General features: G+C 38.0%; 1 protein-coding gene across 7 annotated transcripts; it reads right to left on the bottom strand.

Moving 5' to 3' along the window:
- Positions 1-6,552: 6,552 nt before the first annotated feature.
- LOC125016267 (lamin-A-like) lies at positions 6,553-11,006 on the bottom strand. Of its 7 annotated transcripts, none has more exons than XM_047598664.1 (9): positions 10,986-10,997; positions 10,706-10,753; positions 10,600-10,620; positions 9,061-9,226; positions 8,281-8,523; positions 7,593-7,679; positions 7,372-7,500; positions 7,119-7,226; positions 6,553-6,994 (listed from the first exon to the last, which is right to left on the bottom strand). In XM_047598664.1, the coding sequence occupies exons 5-9, from the start codon at positions 8,377-8,379 to the stop codon at positions 6,887-6,889; spliced, it is 531 nt and encodes a 176-aa protein (XP_047454620.1). In that variant the 5' UTR covers positions 8,380-8,523; positions 9,061-9,226; positions 10,600-10,620; positions 10,706-10,753; positions 10,986-10,997; the 3' UTR covers positions 6,553-6,886. The 7 variants fall into 7 exon arrangements, with proteins under 7 accessions (XP_047454620.1, XP_047454631.1, XP_047454612.1 ...); XM_047598675.1 differs by lacking the exon at positions 10,986-10,997 and adding an exon at positions 10,877-10,960; XM_047598656.1 differs by having other exon boundaries at positions 10,706-11,006.
- Positions 11,007-11,023: the final 17 nt, after the last annotated feature.

Here is an 11,023-nt window from a genome sequence, read left to right as displayed (position 1 = left end):
ACATTATTCATTGCAGTATTTCCCGCCCTCTTTGCCACATTATCAACAACTCCAGGCCTCAGCTTCAATAAAACCAGCAATAATCATAAAAACTATTGTAAAGCAGCAGTCGAGCATTTGACTTTTCCCTTCGTCTGTGACAATGATACTTTCATTTCTGTTTCCTCTACAGTGAAGTTTAAATTTTCATATGTGAATCCTCCTTTTAGGATTATTTTACACATTTACATTTGTCACCTACAATTTGTCCAACTTTCCAACTTCCTGTTCAAAGATCCAAACAACTGCATCGACACTTTCTCACTGACACAAAGGAATAGAAAATAAATCTCCACTTCACGTTTCTAGCTTTGGTTTAAAATCAGCAATAGCTCAGAATGAAAAGACACTTTGAGAAGAACTAAGGAAGCACAGAAAAGACATATCAACTTCAGAAGACGACGTACCTGCTGAGTGAAGTTTCTGTCAATAAACACGTCTGGAAATCATCCACCGACCACTGACCTCAGCTCCAGATTATGAACAAGGTTTCATCTGTTAGATTCAGCTTTTGGTTCAAATAATAAAAACTTCTAAATGGCCATTGAAGATCTCCCTGTAAATGTGAACACCTAAGAACATGGAGACGTTATGTGTCGACTTTAATCAGATCAGTTTAATAAGGGAACTTTGACAGTGTTGCCAGTTATAAAATAATAAAGATTGTGGAGGCGGATCTTCAGGAAACACAGGAAACAGATTTCAGTTTGTCTGGATACTGAGACACTGGACCGGTCATGAAGAACAGAGTTTATTGAGTATTGTAGGTAGACAGCAAGTTGTTCTCTGGAGGCAACTCATGTTAATAACATGAGTTGTCTCCAGAGAACAACTTGTTTCAACTCGAAAATCTTTATATCCTCCTTATATTCACCAGAAACAATTTCCCCTAGGCTGAGCTTCCACAGCTTTCTCTCAGCTTTGACATTTTTAGCTATGTAAATTAGGGATCAACCAATGATAGGCCTGGCCGTAACATCGACATATTCGGCGTAACAATAACCAATAGAATTAAACAAAGTATCCATTGGCTCTGATGCCTCTCTGCCTGAAGTCACCACTCTCTTGGATGTGTAACAGTGTCCCGCCCACAGCCCTCACTGATTGGCTACTTGGCACAAGTGAGTCAGTGACAGCCAATCAACACTGACGCCAAATCACATCAAGCATACAACTTTGCAAGATAAATAGCATCACACACACGGCAAAATAAAATAAAATAAATAAAAATAAAGGTGTAACCAAGTAAACGTGACCTTCAGCATGGCGTAGGCTTTCATGATAGCCCACCGCTACATTATAATTGCCGCAACCGCTTTAGAGCTGGGGCTAGATGCCCAATAATAATATAGACCCTTACGGTTATCATTACTTTGTGGGAATAATTAATCCCCTAACGTGTCTCAGCCCGTGGGTCGGCTCCCTGTTTATCAATAAACAACACCTGAGGTGATTGTAGCCTTAGTTTAACACACACGCTAATGTGTACTTGTTTGTTTGCAATCGCCTCTCCCTCAGCGCTCATGCTCTCACTACACTATGATCAACTTAACTACACAGAATAGATGTTAAATATTCGCCATTTTTTCAGTGTACACAAAACAAACTTACAGGACACCTCATCTCATCTAGGCACCATTATGTTCAGGTCATTGTTTAGTTGCTCTTTAAAAAAAAAAAATCAGAGACAAGATTCAACAGTTTGGTCTGATGAGTTTTATTCTGATGAAATTTGAGATATTTCATAAAAACAACAGATGCACATTTGTTTTGTTTATTTGAAAACAAACTCATCCTGTAGAAGTCTTTTAAACAAACCTTGTTCACACAAAACTTGACTAATCCGATTAAATGGAGCCAAGTGTTTCCAGAGACTTTCTCTGCAGTGTGTGGTTTCTGCAGGAAGATCTGAGTCGTGCTGTTTCTCATCTATAATGTTTACTAGTTGTTCTGAAAGAATCTGATAGAAACTACTAACCTCCTCCTTCAGTGACTCCACTTCCTTCTGATTGTTGTAGGGCTCTGGTTGGATGGTGGTGGAGCCTCAGTGAGAATCACTTTCTTTGATTTCTCCAGTGCCTTCAACACAATCCAGCCTTTGTTGCTGGGTGAGAAGCTGCAGTCGATGGGTGTTGGTGTATCCACTGTCTCCTGGATCACTGACTACCTGACAGACGGGTGGGGTCATGTCCTCTCTGATGTGGTGGTGAGTGGTGTGGGAGCCCCACAGAGGACTGTACTTGCTCCGTTCCTGTTCACCTTATACACCACTGACTTTCAGCACAACTCAGAGTCACGTCACATACAGAAATGGACAAGACCAAAGAGTTGGTGATAGACTTCATGAGGAAGTGAACAGATCCTCAGCCACTCAGCATCCTTGGCAGGGACGTGGAGGTGGTGGAGGAGTAAAAATAAGTGGGAAGTGACCATCCACAATAGACTGTACTGGAGGATCAACAGTACAGCTGTGTACAGGAAGGTCTGCAGCAGACTCTACTTCCTGAGGAAGGTGAAATCCTTCAACGTGTGCAGTAAGATGCTGGAGATCTTCTACCTTCTGTTGTGGCCAGCATCCCTTTCTCTGCTGTAGTCCGCTGGGGGAACAGCAACAGACTCAAGAAATTGATCAGGAAGTCTGGCTCTGTCATTGGCTGCACACTGGAAACTTTTGAGGTGATGGTGGAGAGGAGGACACTTAACAAACTGACCAACATTATATTCTTTCCGTTTCTAAAATGGGAATAAAAATGGATCAGTGGGCTCACACAAAAATTAACACCCTAACCTCTGAAGAACAAATGTTTGAATAAAAGCCCTCATAAATTGACAGTACCGTACAATCACTGACAGCAGAATTCCAGCCCCGACCCCCCAAATATGGAGACTTTACCAACTGTTGGCTCAACTTAACTTAGACTTTAACCATAAACAAACTTTTATAAAGTAGGTAATTTCTCTGCTTTGCCTCTGTTATATACCGATCAGGAAGTTGGTTCTGACTCTGGCAGAGGAGGAAGGTTGAGGGACGTCTGGAGGAGAGGACCCACAAGAGGACGATTGACAGACGTGCAAATAAAATTATGGAAAACAACTGACAGAAAGAAGCAGGAGGGAATGGAGGCAAATACTTCGCTTGGCTGAGTGCTCACCGACAGACTTTGATTGGCTGGACTCTAAAAAAAAACACGTCCACATCAAGTCAGCTGTTCACAGACAGAGTCTCATGCTTTCACCTTTGTCCCTTCACAGTGAGTTTAGATGCTGCATATGTGAACCCTGCTGTCAGGATAGTTTAATATACATGTGTCAAACTCAAGGCCCACGGGCCACATCCGGAACAAGCTTTATTGTGGCAGAAGAGAGAGCCAAATCAGCACAGCCATTTACCGAGGGAGAGTTTCTGAAGGGCTGTATGATGAAGGTATGTGACGTGATTTAAGATGTGTGATGTGATTTAAGAACAGAGTTGATTGAAAGAAGCAAAGACTTTATTGCATACTCTTTTGCTGTGGATGAAAGCACTGACGTGACGGACACTGCACAGCTAGCCATCTTCACTTTATGCCTTACAGAGGAAATGGGGTTGCAAAGGGGCGGACAATTTACGGTAAATTTCCAGAAACTTTCCATGGGAAGTTAAGCTTGGGAATTTTGTGAATATTCCAAATTGGAAACTTTCCATGGGAATTTATGGGAATTAACTGTAAATTGGGGGTAATTTAAACAAACTGGATCATATCCAAACATAAATGTAAATATTTTTGTTTTGTCATAAGCAGACATCCATGCAAAGTAATACAATTAATATGCTGCTGCATTTTTGTAGCATTCTTCACATATGTTTTTGCACAATATTTACACATATATAAAGACTTTCCTCCAAAATTAGCTTGTGTGAAATGCTTCCACCACCACATTTATAAGCTAGCCTCTTAAATGGTCAATGAAATGAAAAATAGCTTACATTTAGCACCTATTTTTATTTAATATTTCCAAGTTAAACATCAATACTATTATAGATCAGATATATTTACCCCATGATATTATCAAAACTTAGTAGTCCGCAGGCTCAAATGTGTGGCTTCAATAGGCATGTGCTTTGGGCTCAAAAGTGTAGCCTCCAGGGTTCAAGAAATCATCCGTGCATGTGATGTAGGAATGCACAGTGCATGTAGGGGGTGTGGCTTCAATAGCCCTGCAGTAGGCAGTGTGCTGTGTGCATGTGATTGAGGAGTGTACTTGAAGTAAATCTGGTTGTTTTAGCCAAGGTTATGCTACAATATATTTTCCCCAACTATATTTAAGTTCCCTGTTGAGGGCCAACCTCCAATTTTGTAAATTTCAGGTTTATTCCCGTTAATTTCTGTTAATTCCCATTAATTCCCATATATTCCCGTTAATTTCCATGGTAAGTTTCAAACTTACAAATTCCCAGAATTTTGCAACCCTAATTGAAATCGATGAACGGAACGACGACAGAAAAAGACATTTTTGAAAACGTATGTCAATGCGCACTTTGTTGATCAACTGAGCACACTTCGCACTGAGTTATGTTGTTGCTTTGGAGACTTTGAAGCACAAAAAAGGAATTTCGAGCTGTTTCACAACCCATTTGATTGATTCAGATGGAGCTGATAGAGCTGCAGTGTAATAGAGATAGATCTCGGTGATGAAAATTAACAAAACGGCACACAGGAATCGTCTCACTGATGAACACCTGCAGTCCATCCTGAGAGTCTCCGACACACAGAACCTTACACCAAACGAACTTGTTGCCAAGAAAAGATGCCAAGCATCCAGCTCTGACAAAAAGGCATAAGAGCAAAGAAACTTTTTAGTTGCAAAAAAGCATCATTTTTATTTTCTGGGATTTTGCAGCATGTTCGTAGTTGTAACTTGTATAATTTTGACAAGAGATGTTTTTATGAAGAGCAAAGTGTTTTAAGTTATATAATGTTTATTTATTCTGGAATAACATTCCTGTCTGCTTTCAGTTGTATTTATGTTCAAAAAGCATTTAGTTTTAGGGAGTTCAATAAATGTTTATCCTGTTCGGCACGCGACCTAAATTGTACTTTTGTCCCACTGCACAATTGAGTTTGACACCTCTGGTTTAATACATTATGATTAAATTATTGCAAAGTTTATCAATAGAGTCAATGTGCTCAAATGTGTAAAGGGGACAGACACCTTTAACAGACTTCCTGCTCAAAGAACCAAACAATCAATGGTTGGATAAATTTAAACAGTGAATATTGAAATACACTTTGTGTGTGGACATTTTTTTCTCACTGACACAAAAGATATTAAAAATATCAGGCATTGATGAATGGGCCCTCACACCCTCCTGGCTGAGTTTGACCCTCATCCATGTTGAGTTGAGACTCAGTCTAACTCTGAACAATTTTGAAACAGATTCTACAAAGTCTCCAGGACTAGTTCATCAAAATACAATGCCAGAAAATGGACAAAATGACAGACTTCCTATGGTGTTTAGAGCATGGACCCAAGAGAAATATTTGTACATCTTGGATGATTTCATACAGATAGTTTTCAGACGTTTCAGACATGCAAAAGACTCATACCATAAAATGGTATGGTACAACACAGACAAAAAAGGCTGATATCCCCAACTGCATGTTAAATGTTCTTATGACTTCATGTGATCACATTTGTGGTGGATCTGGTCAGTTCACTAATTCTCTTTCTCCTGAAGGTGGTGCTATGACCATCCCTGAATGTGGCCACATAAGTACATTCTATACTCTGGACTTTTGTCAACATGTAACAGTTCAGCATCATTAGCCAACGTGTATGTGAATTATGTCAACCTCCTGTTTTTATGGGGAACTCTAAAGTTTGAAGTGATGCAACGTCCATACCGTGTGACAGAGACTTTTAATAGATTTTTTTTAACCATTTTTAACCAACATTTTTAACGATTTTAGCCATCTCTACAGTGTGTTGCAAAAATGTGATGTACATTGATTTCTTACTCTAGGAGGAGTTCATTAAAGGACAATGTTGGAAAATGTTTTTTAAAGATGTCTAACTCCATGTTGGTTTCACTGTTACTGAACTGTGGCAAGTAAAAAATTTGTAGAGCATATTAAACTGCGCTTTTTTCAAACAAAGCAAATGTCATGGCCATAAATGAAATGTATTTCAGGGGCCACAGGAAATTGGTCATTTTATCCATTTTCAGGTGTCCTATTTTAACAAACTTTTCCTACAGACTTTGTAAAATCTGTAGAGTCCAGCTCAGTCAGGAGGGTGTGAGGGCCGTTCATCGCTGCTTGCAGAGAGACTCTCCGTTGACAGCTGATTTTCTAGTTGTGGATGTTTGTTTTAAGAGTTTGGCCAATCAGAGCCTGACACTGAAATAATAGGGGCTCCTCACTGATATGTAATATTGGCTCATGTTCTTGCATAAACAAACACACAGTTATAATAATTACATAGAGAAAATTCTGAAGGCTGCAAAAGTAGAACTCTTTATCACACATAATAGTCAATAAATACAAAAGTATCTCTTTATTTTTTATTATTCTTTATTTTTTAAACTGTAATCACATTTAAGCTTTTCAAGCTTAATGTCAAAATTTACATCAGCATGTGTTTCATAAATTATCATAAATCTCATTATTATATTAACATTTACAATCAATCTGTCAGATTTTAACAACATAAAACACTGACGTCATCCTGTAAAAGTCTTTAAACAAACCAACGTTCACATCAAACTTGACTAATCCAATAAAATGGAGCCAAGTGTTTCTCATCTATAATGTTGCTGTTTGCTGGATTACTGAACTTTATTGAGGGAGTTCAACTGGGAACTATTTCACTGCAGAGAGACCTGGACTATGTCTCCACGGCCCCAGGACTTCAGGTCCTTCCAGAACAGTTGACCAGGTAGAGTAAAACTCTCGTCACAGTCTGGATGGTATATCTGTAAATGTAGTAAATCCAAAGGTCACGGAGTCACAGTCAGAAAATAATAATTAGAAAAACTGAAGGAAAAGTAAGAAAATGGAAAATATAACAACATCAGCGAAACATCTACAAAGACTCACAAAAAGAGACTTTCCAGGCTTTACTTCCACTGATGGATCAAATGTGTATGTGATGGGTTCACTATTTTTGATCTGGACTTTTAACTGACGTCCTCCCAGTGGTTTGTCCTGCAGGACGGAAATGAAACACAAGAAGAAGAATGAGACACAGAGACAGGAACAAATGAATGTTGGTGTCTATTAAATCTGTTGCATCAAAATTTTCTATGAAAAAAATAAAGAAAACAGATTTTGACTCTTAAAGCAACATCACCTGATCAAACTTGTTTCTGAGACAAATATGTCTGCAGTAGAGATTAATGTCCACAGTGATATCTCTTAATGTCTCCTGACTGTCTGAGCTGCTGCCGTTCTGTGTTTGTTCAGGTTTGATTCTCTCTGACTGGGAGGAGACGACATCCACAGATTAGTCCTTTCACATCAGTCAGCTTCATGTTCTATCTCTCAATCATTCAGACTTTATTAGTGAAGCACCTCAGTCTCCAGTTTCCTCTTCAGTGTCTCCACTTCTTTCTCAGCTCTTTCTCTTTTCTTCTCCTCCTCTTTGAGCTTCTTCTCCCACTGAGAGTTAAGTCACATAAAGAGGCATGATGAGAAACATTTACTTTCATTGAGGAACATTGTTGGATTCTAAGGGGTTAAGAAAGGCCTTGGGCCTGTGTATAACACTGGGGAAATCAGGAAGAATGTTACTTCTGCTACTTCACCATATAAGGAGTGGTCTACTGCTTTGCTGCATCTTGCTCATGAGAGTAGGATACATCACGTTCTAATATTTCACATGTTGGAAATCAGCTAAAGCCAACTGGCCACAAATGGAAAATCACTGAATACATGAAAGGCAGTGCTCCTCCTTTTGTCTACAGGCAGAGCCTAGGTAGAACAAGGCCACTGTGTCTGCTTAGATTGGGACTCTACCCTTAAGGTGGATAGGCTGAAGTTTCAGCACTGAATCAATACTTATTCTCTGTGTGCCAAATAAATAACCTAAATGTGAGAAATTGTTGCGTGATTTGTGCATAGATGGACTATCCTTTCCAAAAGGTATGAAGAGCCTGGGTTGACGGAGATAAAACTATCCTCCTTCGACAACATGACAAATTGATTTGGTTCTAAACTACTTCCTTATCATGGAATTAAAAGATCTGGATTCAACATGAACCTCTGTTTCCAGCTCCTTTGTTTCTCTCTGATGTTTCTCTTCCTGTTGGTTGATCTGCTTCATTAACTGGTAGAAAGAAGAGATGAAGTGAGGTTTCATTTGTTGCACTCATTGACATGAATTAAATAGTTTTGGTTCATATTTTATTCATAATAAACATTGAAGTAAAAAGTGCTTCAGGTTGATGTTTCTGTGTGTTTTTACTTCTCTCTCTCCATCCATGAGGTTCTTTCTATCATCTACCTGAGGAGAGAGGAGACAGAAAGAGAAGATAAGATTAAACATGGACCTCCTTCATTAATGTTGACTCGATCTTTTCTCACACGAGAAGTAAAATAACAAAAAACAGCAGTCTACATGGAAGGTTAGAATCAGATCCACATTTGATATTTAATCTGAAGGACGTATTTATATGAAAAAAAAAACCTCAACGTCTAACTTGAGGAAACACGAAGAGCCTGGTGAAAAACACAAAGGTTGTGAATTTACCTGGATTATTTTAATTTAAACCATTTTGTAATTAATTAATTTATTTTAATTGATTTTATTGATTGGATTAACTCTAATTTTATTTTGGTCTGTCTGATTGAATGCTTGTGTTCACAAATAAATCAGAAGTTACTCAATAGTTACTCAGTATTTGAGTAGTTTTTTCACCAAGCACTTTTTACTCTTACTCAAGTAATTATTTGGATGACTACTTTTTACTTTTACTTGAGTCATATTATTCTGAAGTAACAGTACTTTTACTTGAGTACAATTTTTGGCTACTCTACCCACCTCTGGTTGTATTTCTGGACTTTACATGTTTCTCTGAGTTTTGTGTTTCTGATGAGAGTGATGTGTGTGGATAAACTACTTCTCTCTCCATGTCTTTGAGCTTCTTGTTTATCTCCTTCAGCTCTTTGTTTCTGGTCTCCAGTTCCTCCTGCAGCTTCTTCTTCTCCTTTAATTCATGTACGTGAGGGGAGAGAGAAGATAAAGTTCAGATTCTGAACCGTTTGTAAGTTATACATGGAAATTCAGAATTTCAACCCCAGATTGTTATTGTAGAAAGTCAGAAGAATTTTTTACTCTTTGTGAATTTTTCACATCTTTTAATTTTCAAGTTGAAAATCAAGGTCAATGAATTTACCATATATGGTAATGCTATATATGGTTCTTTGACCTTAAGTGGTAAATAAATGTAAACATGTATTTAGATCATTAGAAGATCAGAGCTGATTCAGACACTGATCAAAATACACATTATCACCTTAGACAACATCAGGAGACTTCTTCTTCTTCATGGTCCCTAATAAACCAGTTCTGCCCAGAGTTCATTCATAGGTGGACCTTGCAGACCACATTAGACCCTGATTAGACCTGAGAATGTTGGCTCAATGAAAACCACATGACAATAAACCTCACTGAGAGGAACAGGGACACAATTTGAGCTGAAGTTACCAACTCAGATGATATGAACTTCTGTGTTCAATATTTCCAGCTCCTTTATTTCTCTCTGATGTTTCTTCTCTGTCTTCTCATGGTTGAGCTTCTTATTGGACTTAGATGAAGCAGATATTTAACTCCGGTCATTTCCTCACATATTTATTTCCACTTGTTTATCTTTCTTTCTGTATAAATTGTTTTTTGTTCTTTCTTGTCATGTTAACTTTATTGTTTTGATTCATATGAAACTACATATTTATCTGTGCATTTTTTCATGTAATAAAGATCTGAGTAGAAAGTGTTGATGTTCTCTTTATATCTGACCCCTAAACTCCATGTCTATGAGCCTGTTCTTCACCTTATCTTTTGTCTCCAGCAGCTTCTTCTTCTCCTCCTTTGGTTCATTGACCTGAGTAAAAAGGAGGTGAAGTCCAGATTGTTAACAGTCAGACTCTAACTTGTTCAGAACATATTCTCTATTATCTACTGTGTGGATGCTGTTTATTCCTGTAGTTCTATGATTTGACCTGTAGATGGAACAGAGTTGTGTTTGTGTTTGTCAAACTCCAACAGTAGTTCATTAATAACAGAGAACTCAGTCTCTCTGAGATTAGAGTCAAATATGTGAAGGTTTCTGTCTCTGATCAAATCATTTCTTTGTCTGTTGATCCAGCAAGTGGTCTACATCATACCAGTCTATTGGAGTTAGGAGATAGGACAGAGTATTCTGGCTAGAACATAGTCAGACCTTCTGACCTTCTAACAAGCAGAGAGAAGATGTTGACCACCAACATCAACCTCCTTAGAACAAGACAATGATCTAAATATTAAATGAAACAGAAACACATTGAAATGAGAACAAAAAAGAATTTGATAGAAACTACTAACCTCCTCCTTCTGTTTGTTGGACTGAGAAGAATGAAGACAGAAAAGGAAAGGTTATAAATGATGGACATACAGATTGTATCATAGTTCTTATAATGTGATCACTTACCAAAGAAAACCAGGAAGACTTGGAAGCAGCAGGTTTATTTTTCTCCAACTGGAAGAATTTATTAAAGTCAAATAAAAAGATTTTATCATCACTGATTCTATTTCTTCATGTCAGGCTAAACAACACCTTTGACTTTTAATATGAGGGATGTAAAACTATTTTACCCTGTACCTAATCTGTATTTCTCTTGACATTTCTTTCCAGATGTTTTTTTTTCTGATGAGAATGATGTGTGTTAATAAACTATTTCTCTCTCCATGTCTTTGTGCTTGTTTTTCACCTCATCTTTTATCTCCTCCATCTCTTTGTTTCTGGCCT

Source organism: Mugil cephalus, chromosome 1 (genome assembly GCF_022458985.1).
Source record: "Mugil cephalus isolate CIBA_MC_2020 chromosome 1, CIBA_Mcephalus_1.1, whole genome shotgun sequence".
In the NCBI taxonomy this organism is placed as follows: domain Eukaryota; kingdom Metazoa; phylum Chordata; class Actinopteri; order Mugiliformes; family Mugilidae; genus Mugil; species Mugil cephalus.
This window is presented reverse-complemented; position numbering and strand designations above follow the sequence as displayed.